The sequence below is a fragment of the Caretta caretta genome, chromosome 7, assembly GCF_965140235.1.
Source record: "Caretta caretta isolate rCarCar2 chromosome 7, rCarCar1.hap1, whole genome shotgun sequence".
Lineage (NCBI taxonomy): Eukaryota > Metazoa > Chordata > Testudines > Cheloniidae > Caretta > Caretta caretta.
In genome coordinates this window covers 98516519-98535681 of record NC_134212.1, presented here as the reverse complement: position 1 = coordinate 98535681, position 19163 = coordinate 98516519, and the positions used below count along the sequence as shown (strand labels likewise).

At 40.5% G+C, this 19163-nt stretch overlaps 1 protein-coding gene across 1 annotated transcript in view; it reads right to left on the bottom strand.

Moving 5' to 3' along the window:
• STK32C (serine/threonine kinase 32C) overlaps window positions 1-17864 on the bottom strand; it is a 250025-nt gene extending 232161 nt beyond the window's left edge. The window contains exon 1 of the mRNA XM_048856983.2: window positions 17455-17864. Within this exon, the coding sequence (XP_048712940.1) occupies window positions 17455-17539 (85 nt within the window). The 5' untranslated portion in view covers window positions 17540-17864. The remainder of the gene's footprint in view (window positions 1-17454) is intronic.
• Between the last annotated feature and the right edge of the window lie 1299 nt (window positions 17865-19163).

Below are 19163 nucleotides of genomic sequence, written 5' to 3'. Positions count from 1 at the left end.
CTTTTATTCAATTGGCCATTGGTTATTACAGTCTGCAGATGGGCTAAATCCAGACTTTTTGTGTAGCACCATTGAAGTCAATGGAATTACACAGGGATGAACTTGGCCCATCCTGCCTTAGAAGATATTTCTGTGAATCTACAGTACTAGTCAGGGATTTTCAATTGGATCCAAACATCTACAAAATAAACCATTTGGCAGGTTTCCAGGTAATAAACCTGTCAACTAAATTATGTAAAAAGATTTTCCCAACCAAGAGAAACTATATTGCTACCTAATAAAAGCTTCATGCTGCTCCTTCAAAAGCCAGCTGATCATCCTAAAGGGAGGGAAAATGCAACCTCTTGCAAATTAGCAGAATAAAACTTTCAGAAGTACTATGTTCATTTTCACTGATACATCATTTACTACTTTACACTAGGGCCCATCCCTACATACAAAATGCCCACTGGGACTTCAATGGGAGTTAAATGTGCATAAAAACTTTGGGACTAGGACTAACGTGTTCAAAAGCACAGAGACTCATAAGTCACTTATGCCGCAATTTCAAAAGTGACTAAGGGACGTGAAGCCTAAGTGTCACTGACTTTCAATGAGACTTAGGCTCCTAACTCACTTGGTGATTTTTGAACATTTTACCTTAGGCTTACCTTGAAAAGGACATGAACAACACTGACAAAATAGATTGATCCTCTCCCTTTTAAAAAATTAGGTTGTTTTTAAAAAAACAAAACAACCCTCTGATGCTGAATAAATGCCAACCCCTCCAAAATGAGGGCTGCAACCGATGGGCAACCCAATCACAGCAAGATTACCAGGATAAAACTCAGGGAATATATGACCCTGACTCTCTCCGCTACATCCATGTTGGCGGGATGGGAGAAGATTGAAAATGTGATTCCTGCTCTCCATAGGCATCACAACAGTAGAACTGACAGTGCAGCGGAATAACATGATGGTCACACAGGGAGTCCACATTGGCAGCAGATCTGAAGGCTGGGTTTGTTGGTGTCTAGCCACTCAAATAAAACTCATGCTGCTGAAAAGCTTATTTTGGGGGGGGTGAATGCTTTTGTGCCAGTTAACATTGAAAGTGTCCCTTTTAAGTACATGTTGAGAGTGCATATTTTTGCTTGTTGTTAAATGTACATTCTATACACTTTCACAACAATAAAGTATAGCATCCCAAAATGTTGTTTCCTTTGCATTACAGCCACATTTGAAAGGTAATTCATGTTTTCTTCACTTTTTACTTGAATCATGTCTTTTTCTTATTTAGCAGAGACAGGCTGGAAGGGTAAATGAAGGTGGGCATTAGTAGGCTGAGAGAAGGAGGTAGACCGTAAACCTATAGGTACTGTTATAGGGCAAAAGTTTCCCAGCAGTGGAAACAGTGCTTTTAAAGTTGGTAGAAGTTCAGCTTGCAGTGTTACTGTCATTTTCCCCCAGTTATGGAAACTATGGAATTACACTGGTGTAAATGAGAGGAGTATCGGATCCTCCTTTGTTTATTCAATGGGAGGAACACATACACAGCAAATGAATCAATCTGGGTATCTGATATAGTTAAAGCATTAACTGACTCCTGTGATGATTTTTTTTTTGTAAGTAGAATTCAGATTTTTTTTTCCAGTGTTAATATGTGAATTGTGCCTACAAAAATATACTAAAGGCCAGGTTCACTGAATATACTGGGGTTGAGCAAGGTGTAAGTCAGCAAAGAATTTAGGCTAATATTTCTAAAATGAAAAGCCAATAAAATAGCCTTGCTTCTTGCATATCTGAGCTGGCTCTGTTTCTGCAGTTGCCCAATGAGTCTTTGTATTAAATTGTATCAGAATTCCCTGCCTGGAAAAGAAAATAATTACTCATTACATATGCCCTAACCTTTCTTTTGCTTTAACATTTCACTCTGCTTACACTTTAAAAAACAAAAGCATCTGGCTCTTTACAAAACGTAACGTAAATGATGATGGTGAGAAAGAGAGAACTGCTGCATGGCAGTGATGAGCTGAAAGGTTGCATTACAAGTGTAATAATAACTTGTAATAATAACAAGTGTAATAATAACAGGTCAGGGTGGAGACAGAGGGAGGGCTAGGATGAATATGCCTACTAGAAGAACATTTTAAGTAGAGATTTTAAGGAGGTGAGGATGGAGAGATGGCAGACCACGTCAGGAGAGAATTCTAGGCACGGGGGCTGCATAGAAGGAAGCATGGAGAAAAGAATGGGAGAATGGTGTGCAGTGGCTATGATTTGGGTGCTTATACTGGCTTCAGGCAGTCTGATTACATCCTAATAATATTCATGTCCTATATGGTCTCTTCCATAAGGGTAAAAAATAGTTAAACTCCATCACGTTCCTGTTGCAGAGTTCTTGATTCGTGTTCCCAAGAGGGCAGGGGTCAGGGTCTTACTTGAGAATACAAGAGTTATGACTTTAAATCCTTGTGAAGCCCAAGGATTCACAGAGCAATGGGGCTTTGTTCTTAGGCCCCATTAACAGCAGTGCCCCAAGACCAGCTATATTGCAGAATAAGAGGCATAGAACTAGCACTATTAACGTACATTTTAAAGTGCTTTGTGGCGTTTTCAGACCCTTCTGATTGTGTGAATTGCTTTATTCTCAGTTTTCCTTAGTTGTGCTCTAAATATCATGTTTTAAAAATAAAATGATCTTGTTTTCATAGAAACCTCCAAAATGTTCCTTTCTCCACCTTATTCCTGAATTTTTCCAAAATATATTTTTGAGCACTATAGAAGTGACAAAGTCTGGAAAACTGAAGAAAATATCTTTAGGGCTGGTCTACACAGGGAACTTACATCAAGCATAGCTACATGTCTCAGGGGTGTGAAAAATCCATACCCCTGAGAGATGTAGTTATGCCGACATATCCCCCAGTGTAGACAGTGCTAAATTGATGGAAGAACCACCTCTCTGGGAGGTGGATTACCTATGCTGTCGGGAGAACCCCTCCTGTCTGGGTGGGTAGTGTCAACACTGAAGCACTACAGTGGCATAGCTGCAGCAGTTTAAGTGTATATATATCCTTAGATTGCTTCAGACTTGATTCTGATTGCAAATCCGTTATGAACAGCTCAGCTCTGGTTCCATGGGTTGGATTAGGACATCAGAATCAGAGGTAACTCAGTCAATTATCAGACAATTCACTTTAGTTCATCTGCATACTACAATCTTTTTGGTAAAAATGTGGTAAACATCCTTTTGGATTTTTCCCTGTACTCTGTCATCTAGGGAATCAGACTTATCTCCTGGCTGTCATATAAACAGCAAGATAGATTTTCTAGCTGAGGCACCTTACCTAGCCTTGACATGACATTTTAAATCATTAAGTAAAGTAAAATCATTTTTGTGCTATGCCACCCTTAACTGGATTTTGTTGATCTCAACCAGCTCCTTTCACACTGATTTTTAAATGAATATATCCATTAAATATGTATGTAAAATTAACACTGCAAAAACCTGTTGTCTGCTCTAGTCTTGGCTGTTATGTATCAAACATATTTCACAATTATTGAAGTTTTGAAGTACAAATTTGTAAAAGTTATGTATGTTATGCTTTATATTTCATGTTGATTAAATACACTAAAAACCGCATGATGATTAGATTAATTACATCTGTCACAATCTCTCCACCTAGTCCCATAGTCCTCCACCAAACATTGTTCAAAACTGTCCTAAAATCAAACCATAGTTTTGACAAACCTCTGAAGTGTTTTGCTGTTACTTTTGTGTTTCATTAGTATGCAGAAGCAAAGAATGATACTGCATATTAGGCATCTACCTGATAACTGCCCTCCACTTATTTCTGAGCATGCACTTTGCAGGGTAAAACATCTATCCAAAATTCTAACACACACAACCTTTACATAATCTAACATCTGTGTGCATGTGCGAGTGGAAACACTGCACCCACAACACCAACTGGACTCAGTGCAAATGCTGACATGTAAGGATTTACACATACAGGTGTAGTGCACAGTGTGGGTGGAAATTTGGGCACATGCTATTTTGCACACACTGAAATAGAAGCTGGAGGCTGAAAATCTGGCCCTTTATATGATCCTTTCATTAAAAATTCCTAAAATATCCTTCAGCCACATCAATGCTGGTGGTAGTAGTAGTAGTTAGAGCTGTAAGCAAACAGTGCTTTTCACATAATGTAAAAAGGCAAGGTCTATCCCCAAAAGGCTTACTATCTAAGGATCTGATCCTGTTAGGTGTCAAGTTTCTTTGCTTTCTGGTTCCTGAGCGATTAGGATGCACTTGGATTACATTTTCCAGCTTTTCTCCACAACTGTGAAGATCAGAAACTTACTTTAAAATGCCATGATCAATTGACTCCAGGAGCTGGGGCTTTATGAATAACACCAAATATCACAATACTCATGATAAAACTGACAGTTGGCAACACAGCATGATGTAACTGCTGAAGGCGTCTAGGAACAAAGCCTGATTTCATTGTGGATCCGCAAGCTCCACAAGGATTAAAGCTACACCTCCAGTGGCACCAGTTTCTCAACACCGGGCTGGAGCAGACAGGATCAGACCCAGAGGGAGAGTTGGAGAGCATATGGAGGTGTGTAAGGAAGAAGAGTGGAGATAAAGGTAAAAAACTTGCAAACATGACTAAATCTACATAAACCCCCTGATGACTTCTCAAACCACTTGAGTTTTAATCCCAAGATTACTACAAAGATATAATAAGAATATGCTGATGTGTATATAACCCTATAGATCATCACTACCTTGTTCAAAGTTAAAATGGAGATTATTTTAAGCACCTTACCCCATGTTTTGCAATTTCATGTCTGTTTCCATGGGGATGGGACCAGCACTGTAGCAGCTGGCAGCAGGGCTGTTAAAACTATTGTAAATTTCAGCTCTGACTGCCAGTGAGAATAGTAAATGCCATTTTTTTTCAAACACTACTTTACGGACTTTAAGCACCTTTAGGGTCCTGTAGACCCCAAGTGTTAACTTTTACTAGACAGTCAGGAAAACACCATCAAGATGCTTAATGCTTTTTCCATTTACATAGATATAATTATTGTAGAATAATGATATTTCTCAACCAGAGCACTGATAGCAGCCATCCATGCAGCTAGACTTTTCACAAATTAGATTTTTACTGCAATTTTAGATCTCTATATAGATATGATGGATACAGGAGAGAGGATACATGGCGTGGTATAAAGGTTTTACTGCCAGAAGTTTCAAATGACTGCCTTCCTCAGGAGAGAAGAAAACCATATTTAAATGTTGCATTAAGAAGTTAAATCTAAGTAAAATGACTAAGGCTGAGATTTTCAAAGGAGCCAGGCACTCATCATCCATTGCAATTCAGTGAGATTTGGGAAACTAACTCCCTCGGTCTTCTTTCAAAATCCAAACCTATATTTTTCAATATTTAAAAATGGTTTAGCTATTTCTGTTATAAGGAGAAAAGTCTCGTTCTCAGTCATCCCCACCCCCACATATTTATTAAAATATCTGTACAATTGTGATAGAGAGCAAAGATCTTTAAAGTTCAAAAGGAGAGTTAGCCACTAAAGAGATGAAACAGGCCTAGAAGCTCTATCTCCCACTTCTTCCTCCACCTACAAAGACAGGAAATCAAATGTGTGGGATATGCTCACTGGCCTGACATTTCTAGCTTCAAAAGCTAGCTCTCTGTTATCCTAATAAATGATCCTTGGTCATTTCTCCTTCTCCCCCCCCCCCCCCCCATTCCCTTGAATTATTCCAGTAAGGTGGATCTTGGTTTGAAGGAATTCAAATACTGATTGTCCTTTGAGGAAAAAAGCCCCACATTCTATATAACCTAATCTGAGGATTTTTCCTGTAGTATTGACTACAGTGAAAGCTTTTCTGAGTAGACAATGAGAGTTGTGCCTGTGGAGTGCAGGACTGCGCTCTTTATTAGAAAAGGTTAATTTTGGTAAATAAGATGAGCTAGAAACAAACCTGATCTTACCCCCCATTCAACTATAAAGGTCCCACGGACTTCAGTGAACCTGGGATCAGACCCTAAGAGCAAGGCAATTCCTAAGAGTAGCAGAAAAAATTAGACGTTAGCTTTAAAAGCCCTTAGGCCAGTTTTACAATTTCTAATTTCAGTTTGTACTCCTCAGATGCAGTGCCCAAAAGACAAAAGCCTTCATACCTCATCATTTCAAGTTAAACGAAGGAATCGACAGCTAAATTGACTACACCAAATGTATTGATATGTCCCGAGCTTCCTTTTAGTTAGCCATTTTGATGCTGTCAGAGAAGCCAAGATGGACGTTCATTTCACAGTTCTTCTTCAGACATTTTTAGATAACTTTATACAAAAGACTGTGACGGTGTGAGGAGCTAGCCCACTGAGCACTTAGGCTTCCGGCAGCACCCTTGGAGAAGGCTGACAGGGATGTGCAAGCTAACTGGCTAATCAGGGTGGGAGACTGGGTGAGCCAATTAGGCCATCGGCTGAGGGGTATAAAAAGGACACAGGAAGGGAGAAAGTAAGGCTGACTGAGCTCAGTGTGAACAAGAAGCTCAAGGAAAGGACACCTCTGTTCTTCCCTGGCCTTGTGGGAAGGGGCTGAAGGTAGAGAAACATTGTAACAATATTGCTGAATGGGCCTATACTGAGAATGGGAATGTAACTAAATCACACGCAGTTGCTACTTTACAGAGTGAGTCTGAGAGTTCCTACAGCATCTGAGAACAGAGATGAAGTGTGCCCTGTTAAACACAATATACTGTTAATTTTTATATCTCATTCTGTTATAGGTACTGCAGGCAGCCCCTCCTATAGTTAAGGTTGCCCAACCCTACTACTTATAAAAACCTGTCTTTAGTTGCTTATAACTTTGCCAAACTTTAAACATTCAAGCTAAAATTTTCCTGTTGGTCTCAGCCATATATATATATATATATGCGCAACACTGATTCAGCATATCTAAGAACAACATCAGGGGAAATTCTGATGTTTTGTCCATATTAAAAATTCTTACAACTGTTTCATTGAAAAGCACTAGCTCCTCCATGTTTTGGAGCAGGGACTTCAAACTTGGCGGGTGGGCAGGGAGTGGCCCTGATGTCAAGGTGTGTATTTTGTTGTTCTAGGGAAAAACTTCTCAAATTTGGTAAAGTTATAAGCCCTTGAAAACTTCTGATAGGTACAGATAGGAAACTGAAGCACAGAGAGGTTAAGGTCCAAGCCAGAGGTCCTGTAGAAAAACGTGATCATGTAATTTTAAAAGTGTATCATAATGTATAAGCACAGGAAGACTGAATGAAGGTTGTACAGACAACCTTAATCCTGACATTTCCTAACCTTTATGTGCTTCAGTTTGCCACCCGCAATGTTTTTTAACATTTTAGTGTTATAATATTTTTTCCTGTTTCTGATAGGGAATGTGGAGTCCCATGTATTTTCTTTTAATTTTCTTTACTTCAAAAACAATTGGATTCATTGTAAAGGATGGAAGACTCTCATACTGTGACAGTGTGTACCCCTATGTTCACCCCTTTTAGAGGACTGTGGTAAAACTTTGTACAAAGTATGCCTCATGAGGTGTCATTTGAAAACTCATGATTTGCTGATCATTACTGTCTTAGTAAAATACATGTGGCAACATTGTACAGTTATAAGTAAAGTTATAAGGTTCTACTGTGTGATATTATGGAGACCTGTTCCAGTACTTATGCCTCCAGGACTAGGGAAGTGGGGGATGTTGCCGCAACCCCTGGCTTGAAATGATTTCCATTATATACACGGTTTACAGTTTGTTTCAATAGCTCTCAGCACCCCTGTCTGGTGGGCAATCATAAACATATTCCCCAGAGACAAAAGGCTAGCCAATGCCTCAATCAGGTGTCAACGAGATCAAATGGACCATCACCTCATTAAGTGACCACTGTTTGGCAGGAGAGATGATGTGGGCCAAAAAATCTACATTTTTGACAAAAAAGTAGCTTGAGGTTCCTGTCCTCAAAGACTTTTTGTCTTCTGAGCCTCAGCTGGAGATGATTCTTCAGCAAGAGAAATGACTATAAGGGGAGAGAGCAGATGCCCCAAATCATCTCTCCCTTTCTCTCTACGCACAGAATCATCAACACTTGAAGAATAAAGGAAACAGCACTGGACTCAGGAGTGATCCTGACTGAAAGATTCAGCCAATAAGAATGTTGGAACTTGTGGTGAGAAAGATCTTTGCTTTGAATTCACTTTAGGTGTTGTGTTTTACCTTTTATTTCTTTGTAACCAATTCTGACTTTTATGCCTCATTATTTGTAATGACTTAAAATCTATCTTTCTGTAGTTAGATAAAACTTTTTCATTGTTTTATCTAAACCAGTGTGCTTGGATGAAGTGTTTGGGAAACTTCATTTGGGATAACAGTATTTGTGCATATGATTTTCTACTAATGAAATGATGGACTTGATATGAGCTTGTATTACTTGTATATGAGCTTGATATGAGCTTGACTTGATATTGAGCTTGTATTCTGGGCAGTACAAGATGCAACATTTCTGGGGAAAGTCTGGGACTGGGAGTTGCCCTGCAGTGTAATTCACAAGTGGCTGGTTATAGCATTCATACAGTATAACTGGGAGGAGGCTATGTGCGAGCAGGCCAGGAGTGGTTGTTCTTGTGACGAAGCAATGTAAAAGACATCCCGATTAGAGAATTGAGGGGACACAGCTGTTCATCAGTCCAGATTGTACTCTGGGTAATGTCCCCCACATCTCATTTTTGAAAACAATTTAGAGGGGGAAAGAGCGTTTGCACCAGGTTAGTTAGAAATCCTGACAATGTTGAGTTCATGTCAGATATGACTACACCAATTAATAACCTCTGATTAATCTAAAATATACTATATATGGTGCAGTTCAATTTGGGGAAGACCTTGTTTTCTGTCAGAAAATTATCACTGAAAATCTTCTCCAGATGGAAAGCTATAACAAGTAGCTAAAGCTGCTACATTTTTAGAAAGCATCGTAGATGCCAAACCAATTTTCTATACAAATAATAGCACTTAAATCTGACTATTTCAGAGCAGAGCAATTGCTTTATGGATGTGTTCTGTCTGTTGGCTTTTGTAAATAATCACAAAGCATGAGGAACACTTCTTTCTTTTCAAGACCAACTTTACAGATAGCTGGAGCATAACATTGAAATACTGTGAAGCATTTTGAAGGTTAAACCGGAAAACATGAAAAGGGGTAAGTGTGTGTTGTAATCAAGGACAAGACTAAAATGTGGATTTATCAAAAGCAGTTGCCTTATCACTTCTATATCAGTTTGGATTATATTCAACAGCATGTTTTTTCTTGGGCTACACACAAATTTATTAAGAAATATTAGCTGATTTTCCTATTTGGGGGACAGTATCCTGGAAAAAGATTTTGGGGTCGTGGTGAATAATTAGCCAAATATGAGCTCCCCATGTGATGCTGTGGCTAAAAGGGCTAATGCTATCTTTGGATGTATGAACAGGGAAAACTCGAGTAGGAGTAGGGAGGTTATATGACCTCTGTATTTGTCACTGGTGTGACTGCTATTGGAATACAGCATCTAGTTCTGGTATCAACAATTAAAGAAAAATGTTGGAAAAATTGGAGAGAATTTTGAGAAGAGCCACAAGCATAATTAAAGGATTGGAAAACATGCTTTCTAGTGAAAGACTCAAGGAGCTCAATCTATTTAGTGTGTCAAAAAGAAGGTTAGGGAGTAACTTGATCGGTCTATAAGTACCTACATGGGAAACAGAAATACGACAGGTTTCAGAGTAGCAGCCGTGTTAGTCTGTATTCGCAAAAAGAAAAGCTTATGCTCAAATAAATTTGTTAGTCTCTAAGGTGCCAAAAGTACTCCTTTTTCTTTTTGAGAAATACGACAGTTGGGGATTCTTCAGTATAGCAGACAAAGGAATCACAAGATCTAGTGACTGGAATCTGACGCTAGACAGACTTAGACTCTTAATACGGCATAATTTTTTTTAACAGGGAGTATGATTAACCACTGGAACAAATTACTAAGTGTTGTGCTGGATTCTCCATCAATGGACACTTTGTAAAATTAAGAATAGATCTTTTCTAAAAGAAATGCTCTGGTTCAACCACAGCTATTGGACATGAAGCAATAATTAATTCAAGGAAGTCCTATGACCTGTGTTATGCAGGCGGTCAGACTAGATGATCACAATGATCCCTTCTGGTCTTAAAATCTGATATTCAGGTTTCTCTGGAGAAAAAATCTAAACTTTGTATTAACTGGCAGAACGTATGATGTTTTTCTATTTATATTAAGCTTTCACCTTTGATTTTAGACAACTATGTCTTTAATTCATTATGCTTGTCATATATACAGTTTTGTCATTAGAAACATATACCAGTCTACTTTTTGCTGATTTTTTTTAAACTGACAATTGTGATAATATATGAAGAATAACTGACATTATCTCACATCAAATTGAAATATTAATTGGCTCTTTATTTCAGGAAGTAAACGGAATGCCTTAAGAGATCTCCATAGCAACCATGCTATGCCAGTAAATATGAGTGCACCAGAACAACACTGTAATTGCTCTGAATATGCTAACAAGCTGTCATAAATATAAAGGGAAGGGTAATCACCTTTCTGTATACAGTGCTATAAAATCCCTCCTGGCCAGAGGCAACATCCTGTTACCTGTAAAGGGTTAAGAAGCTCAGCTAACCTGGCTGGCACCTGACCCAAAGGACCAATAAGGGGATATTTGGGGTGGGGGGAGATGTCTCTAAGTGGTCTCTTTCCCTGTTCTTTGTTTAAAACACTTGGTGGTGGCAACATACTGTTCAAGGACAAGGCAAAGTTTGTACCTTGGGGAAGTTTTTAACCTAAGCTGGTAAGAATAAGCTTAGGGGGTCTTTTATGCAGGTCCCCACATCTGTACCCTAGAATTCAGAGTGGGGAAGGAACCCTGACACAAGCAATGATAGAAAAAAACAGGCAATGATTTAAAAAAAAAAACCACTTTAAATGTTTATACATCTATCCTGTTATAAAAACACTGCTTGTAAGTACCCTATTTATTTATAATCATTCTTGGGCAATGTTTCCTCACTTGGAAAGATTTCTTTTCTCTTTAAGGGTATAGAGTCTGTTCAGAAAAAATGCCTTCTAAACTATATTGTGAAGCTGACTTTCTAAAGCATTTTACAATTGTCTTACTCATTGCTCTTGTTACCTCTTAACATTCAAAATGGGACACAGTGTGTTTCTATGGGTCCAGTCCTGCACCTACCTTCGTCAAAAAATTCTAGTCGAGTCCATGGACATAGCAGCCATATAAGCAGGCCCATACACAGCTAATCAGTTAAATGTACTAGGTTTTACTAGATTTTGCAATATCAATCCCAACACCACTCTTACTTTACATTCCAATCACACCACAACACTGCTTGATAATTGGTTGTAATGTTGTACCTGTAGCATTCTAATAGTTACATTCTGTACTCTTTAATAATACAAAAGAGATGCCAGTGTTAATAATTCTTCAATGTTAATTACTTTGGCTAGTAAAGGCTTGTTTGCCAATAATCACTAGCTACCTTTTTAATATAATTTTCTCATACTTAGTATATCTTTTAGAACCGTGGTTTTCAAGCTGTGGACCCATAGGGCTCTGCAGACTAAGATTTCCAAAGGGGTCTGCACCTCCATTTGAAATTTGTTAGCAGTATACAAATGGAAAAAAAGATCTAAAACTACTGTTCTAGAGCAAAAGTAGAGCCTCAATTTTGACCTCACTTACACAGGCGACATCAATAGAAATTCATAGAATCATAGGACTGGAAGGGACCTCAAGAAGTCATCTAGTCCAGTCTAGCACTGATGGCAGGACCAAGTATTATCTACACCATCCCTGACAGGTGTTTGTCTAACCTGCTCTTAAAAATCTCCAATGATGGAATTCCACAACCTCCCTAGGCAATTAATTCTAGTGCTTAACCACCCGGACAGTTAGGATGTTTTTCCTAGTGTCCAACCTAACCCTCCCTTGCTGCGATGTAAGCCCATTGCTTCTTGTCCTACCCTCAGAGGTTAAAAACAATATTTTTTTCTCCCTCCTCCTTGCAACAACTCATGTAAATAAAGGCAAAATTGTGCCCTGAGGGTTCACACTAGATACATAATAATAATCTGAACCTAATGTTTCTAGTGTGAAATTCTAGCCCTACTGACATCAGGGGGAGTTTTGCCATTGACTTCAGTAAGCTACTATTTCACCCTGACAACTCTAGCAGTTATTAACGAGTTTATACATTGTTACATACAAGGAAAACAACCCTGGCTGGTGTGCTTGAAAGCAGTTACTGGGGAAGTAAAAAAAAAATTGGGTCATATTCTGGTTCTGATTCATCAAGATACTTAAACATGTGCCTAACTTTAAGCATGAGCGCTCATGTGCTCAAAGTTAGTCATGCACTTAAGGACCTTTCTGAATCAGGACCTCTGTGCTGCCTTAAACCTATTAAACTTCTTTGGAGCTCCAAAGAAGTTTAAATCCATGAAGAATCTGCCCGCTAAAAGTTCTTTGAGATCAACAGTATTAAGATCTGGAACAATATTAACCAGATATTAGTGATTAAGACAAGCATACAGTACTTCAAGATGACGGAACATTCAAACTTATTGTCCCTCAAGGTTAAGAAGAAATGTATGATCACCTAAATGGAAGTGAATGTAATTTTAAGATATTGTACTCTAATTTATTCTCACCATTGTCCAATCTTCAGAGCTTTGCTCTTACTCATGGTCGTGGCAGAATGTCATGTGTCACGAGAAGCTGAAGCTTCATATTTTTAGTTATTGCAAAGAAGCCTCGTCACTAACTTCTGTTTTCCTTCTCTATTCTTTTAAATGAGGCATTATTTCTTGAGATTAACAACTACCCTATCTTTGCAGAGGGCCTGCAAACCCTCTGGGTCAGTCACTCCAATTGAAATAGGATTTCCATCTTTGAATGACCATGCAGGATTGGGTTCTATGTATGCTCATTCTTGCTTATCACACTGCATGCAAATAGGAATAGTGAAAATCACATTGCCCAGCTACTTAACAGAATATGTATTTATCAGTTGTGTCAGCTTTGAGGACTTAATCCATCCTTTTATCTGTGAAAGCTCAGATAACAGGACTGAAATTACACAGTACTCCTAGAGCCTGTAAATTGAGGGAGGGGGGAGGAGTACTTGTGGCACCTTAGAGACTAACAAATTTATTTGAGCATAAGCTTTCGTGAGCTACAGCTCACTTCATCGGATGCATTCAGTGGAGAATACAGTGGGGAGATTTATATACACAGAGAACATGAAACAATGGGTGTTACCATATACACTGTAACCAGAGTGATCACTTAAGGTGCGCTATTACCAGCAGGAGAGTGGGGGGTGGGGGTGAACCTTTTGTAGTGATAATCAAGGTAAAGAAGTAATGCATGATCACCTAAATGGAAGTGAATGTAATTTTAAGATATTGCACTCTAATTTATTCTCACCATTGTCCAACCTTCAAAAACAGACTCCAACGAGAGACTGCTGAATTGGAATTAATTTGCAAACTGGATACAATTAATTTAGGCTTGAATAGAGACTGGGAGTCGATGGGTCATTATACAAAGTAAAACTATTTCCCCATGTTTATCTCCCCCCCCCACCCCCCACTGTTCCTCAGACGTTCTTGTCAACTGTTGGAAATGGCCCACCTTGATTATTACTACAAAAGGTTTCCCCCCTCCCCGCTCTCCTGCTGGTAATAGCTCACTTTAAGTGATCACTCTGATTACAGTGTGTATGGTAACACCCATTGTTTCATGTTCTCTATGTATATAAATCTCCCCACTGTATTTTCCACTGAATGCATCCGATGAAGTGAGCTGTAGCTCATGAAAGCTTAAGCTCAAATAAATTTGTTAGTCTCTAAGGTGCCACAAGTACTCCTTTTCTTTTTGCGAATGCAGACTAACATGGCTGCTACTCTGAAACCTGTCATTATGCAAGGCACTGAATTTAGCCGTATGGAGTGGAAATCTTATCAACTTCATGAAAAAACTCATACAGATACAGACAGACATCATCTTCCTTTCCAAATGCAAACAGATGGACATCATACCAAAAGAACTGAAGGTAAAAAATCCATTACAATCTACATACCACACAGACTATGCTGACAGCTTGTGCCACACGCTCTCAAAGAAACTGTGGGACCACCTGATCAACATCCTGTACAGAAAACAAGGAAAGATTAAGAACGAGCTCTCAAAACTGGATACTCTCATAAAAAACCAACCTTCCAAACAAACTTCCTCATGGCTGGACTTTACAAAAACTAGACAAGACATTTATAACACACACTTTGCTTCTCTACAAAAGAAAAAGGACACTAAACTACTACATGCCACAAGGAGCCACAACAGTGGTTCCCTTAACCCACCCAGCAATATTGTTAATCTATCCAACTATACTGTTAGTCCAGTAGAAGAATCTGTCCTATCTCGGGTCCTCTCCTTCTGTCCCTCCACTCCCACGAACACGATACAGTTCTGTGGTGACCTAGAATCCTATTTTCAACACCTCCGACTAAAGGAATATTTCCAACACACCTCTGAACAACATACTAACCCACAGAGAGCTTCTTACCAAGACTACAAAAAGAAGGATTCTGGGTGGACTCCTCCTGAAGGTCGAAACAACAGACTGGACTTCTACATAGAGTGCTTCCGCTGACGTGAACGGGCTGAAATTGTGGAAAAGCAGCATCACTTGCCCCATAACCTCAGCCGTACAGAACACAATGCCATCCACAGCCTCAGAAACAACTCTGACATCATAATCAAAAAGGCTGACAAAGGAGGTGCTGTTGTCATCATGAATAGGTTGGAATATGAACAAGAGGCTGCTCGGCAGCTCTCCAACACCACCTTCTACAAGCCATTACCCTCTGATCACACTGAGGGTTACCAAAAGAAACTACAGCATTTGCTCAAGCAACTCCCTGAAAAGCACAAGAACAAATAAGCACAGACACACCCCTGGAACCCCGAGCTGGGGTATTCTATCTGCTACCCAAGATCCATAAACCTGGAAATCCTGGTTGCCCCATCACCTCAGGTATTAGCACCCTGACAGCAGGATTGTCTGGCTATGTAGACTCCCTCCTCAGGCCCTACGCTACCAGCACTCCCAGCTAAATGGACACAAATCAGACGTCAAGAATTTTATAACATTCAAAAACCAGTTGGAGAACACTTCAATCTCTCTGGTCACTCGATTACAGACCTAAAAGTGGCAATTCTTCAACAAAAAAACTTCAGAAACAGACTCCAATGAGAGACTGCTGAATTGGAATTAATTTGCAAACTGGATACAATTAATTTAGGCTTGAATAGAGACTGGGAGTGGATGGGTCATTATACAAAGTAAAACTATTTCCCCATGTTTATTCCCCCCATCCAACCCCCACTGTTCCTCAGACGTTCTTGTCAACTGCTGGAAATAGCCCACCTTGATTATCACTACAAAAGGTTCCCCCTACACACACACTTTCCTGCTGGTAATAGCTTACCTTAAGTGATCACTCTGGTTACAGTGTGTATGGTAACACCCATTGTTTCATGTTCTCTATGTTTATAAATCTCCCCACTGTATTTTCCACTGAATGCATCCGATGAAGTGAGCTGTAGCTCACGAAAGCTTATGCTCAAATAAATTTGTTAGTCTCTAAGGTGCCACAAGTCCTCCTTTTCTTTTTGCAAATACAGACTAACACGGCTGCTACTCTGAAACCTGTAAATTGGAAGTCAAACTTGTTCACACTTTGGTCCTAGATTGAAATGACAAGGTAGTGCTGGCCCCCTCATTCTACCCAACCAGAGTTCCAGCAATCTCTCTGCAAGACCTTCCTGGCTGTGAATCTCCCTCTACGAGAGCTCCTCTTGTGATGGGGGTGAAGGAAGACCTCATTACACTAGCAGGTTTCAGAGTAGCAGCCCTGTTAGTCTGTATCCGCAAAAAAAAAAAAAAAAAAAAAAGGAGAACTTGTAGCACCTTAGAGACTAACAAATTTATTTGAGCATGATTCAATACTGCCCAAACAGCTTTTCAGTTGGAGACTACCCCCACAGTAAACCACTGTAAGATAGCTGGGGGTGGCATCTAGATAAGAAAACTACTCAGGGGAGGTGAACAAAGCACACCCCATTCTGCCACCTATAGTGCATATGTATGTACTGGAGGCATTGGTTTAACAAAAGAAACATTCATGTTGATGGCTTTGTGAAAGCTATTCTCTCATATGGCCAATAACGCCAAGAAATATTTCCTAACATTCAAGTTCATGACACTAAAACTGCATCAAAATACTGTCTTAGAACTATATTTGTTGCCTTTCAGATTGAAGCATGCAGGGTTTTTAACCTCTCTTTAGTGTGTTTTCTGTTACATGCACACTTCCTTTTAACTTTTGATTTTTTCCATTTAAATCTGAAAATCACTGTACACCACCTCCCCTCTCCTCAGACAGGTAAACATTCTCAAAAAGAAAAGGAGTACTTGTGGCACCTTAGAGACTAACCAATTTGCGTGCTGACGATGCAAGAGGAAAAAGCACAGCACAGCACAGCACTTTCACAATCTATAGACAGAAGGATCCAGGACCAGGTGAGAATTCTGGTATGAAAGGGGTTGGGGAGCAGTCTATGATCCACACATGTTAACTTTCTTCCCATATTCATGGGTCTACTGCAAGATGTTGAATAAATTATAGGTTTACACATTATAAATGACAAATCCAATTACCGCTAAAGCAGGACGGCTCTTTCCAGCACCAGTCAGGCAACTGGAAATTCAACAGATGACCCACCACGTGTGTGCACACTAGGGATTCTGCCGTATCAGCTGCACACATCTTTTGATCATCTCTCAGCCCAGAGAAGTAAAGTGGTGGGGTTGTGACACTTTCAACGGTAGACCTTATTTTAGTGTGTTTGGCTTTCCTGTTGTCCATTGTGCACTTACTGTCAAAGAAGTTTGCTTTACACAAACACCCCCCGAATAGACTTTAAAATCCTTTCGTACACACACACCTCTCACAACTCTTTCTCCAAGTTCCTGGAGCCTGTCTCTCCCCCAGACAGGCGCCTGCAATTTCCCGTCAGAAAAGATCTGTCCTAGCTCTCTTCGCTCCCAACGCAGAGCCGATCTGCTGTGTTAACGATCCCTGTGAAATAAAAGTTGCCTTCCTCAACCCCCGGCTGTGACTTGCAATCCCCCCTGGGCGGCTGGGCGCGGGCCGAGCCGAGGGGCTCTGGGTGGGCACCGCGCTAGGTTCTGACCGCCCGGGGAAGGAATGGCGGGGGCAGCCCGGAGCGAGTGCGGGACCGCACGGTACTCACCATCCTCCTTCTCATCGAACACGGGTCTCTTGGAGGAAGAAGTGGTCGCTCCCATCCTTTTCTTCCACTTGCCCCAGTGAAACATTGGAAGAGGAGGCGAGCTGGCATCCCCTAGCGCCCGGTGATCTCGGCGAGCCTGGCGCGGCGGCGGCGGCGGCAGCGGGAGGCAAAACCGCTTCAAGATGGATCTGTGCGTACGCGCCTCGCTCTCCGCCTCTGGGCGCCTTTCCTCACGCCTCGCTCCCCCAGGCTTTTGTCGGTCCGGCACGCATGGCCCCGGCCGCCGAACCTGCCGCTGCACACGCCCAGGCGCCGCGGGGACCTGCTGCCTCTGCTCCCCCGCTGCAGCCGGAGGAGCCCGTTGGAGCCAGGGGATGCGAACAGCGTCAACAGAGTCAAGCGAACCCCTCTCCTCCTACCGCTCAGCAAGGGCAACGCAGCCCCAGCCCGTGGGCAGCCGGAGCGTGTGGGGCCGCTGCCCTGTGTGAATGTGCAGGGCCCTAATTCCGGCTAGGTGGCGCCCGAGCGGTGCGAACGAGGAATTACCTTTAACCTTTTGAGCTCATCGAGATGCTGACTTCTGTGGGTGGCTTTGATGTAGGGAGAATGTAATGGGAGCTGAGCATATTCTCCCGCCACCCCCATCGCGATTTGGATGGTAAAAGATGGATCTGACTTGCTTTGAATGAATGATCGATTGTGATCGATACAGCTGTCTTACTAGTCAGGTGTTCCACAGGGGGTGCGAATAACAGCTAAGGAGCAACATTTTTCTCCATGTGTTAACAAGGAAAAACAAGTAATGCTAATACAAACATGAGCACCCCCCTCCTTCAGAGTAAGCAGTAATAACTGGTGGAAGAAAGTCATTGGGTCATTTGCTTACCTGGCTTTCACACCTATCAATGATTCCACTCTCTTTTTATGGTGTGCTGTAAAAATACACACAAGATCAGTATGGACTTTTCTTCCCTGCAACAAAGCATCATGCGACTTTACAGTCAGATGCTACAGTCTGCTCAGAAATGCAGCAAAAGGTCCTTTAATAGGAAGAACAATGTTTAATCACTGTTTAACAGGCTAATTTTAGTGCTACATTACTATCAGATAATTGTGTATTTCAAGCAATTTAAATACTTAATGTAGTGCTCACATTGCAACAATTCCCCCAGTATACTATGTAGATACAATTTTTAAAGGCTGCATTTGGTGTTCTTAATTTGCATTGCTAATTAATTCACAGTGGTTTTCTAGTCTGTTGTTTAACTGCACATTTAGGTTGCACTCTGTATAGCAAAAATTTGTTCACAATATTATGGGGAAATTGTACTCGGCATGTATGGTAGACAAGTTTAAACTTCATCATTGTTGATTTTTGGAATATAAAGATATTGTTAGATGACTGAAAACAAAATATTTTCTGGACCTGTAGAAACACTCAGATTTCCTCTATTTCTTTCTTTCTTCTTTCTTTACCCTATACTTGTGATTTGATGTGCATGTTCTGAACTCAGATAACTCTCAGAACAATCATATCCATTTGTTCTGTCCTGCATTTAGATGAGTAATGTTCATCTAAGCCCTGATCCAGCACAGCTTTTAAACACATGTTTAATTTTAAGCATGTGAGTAGCTCCACTGAAGTCAGTGGGACTACTCATGCTGGATTGGGACCGCAGAGTCTAATTCTTTCTACTTATACAGATCTA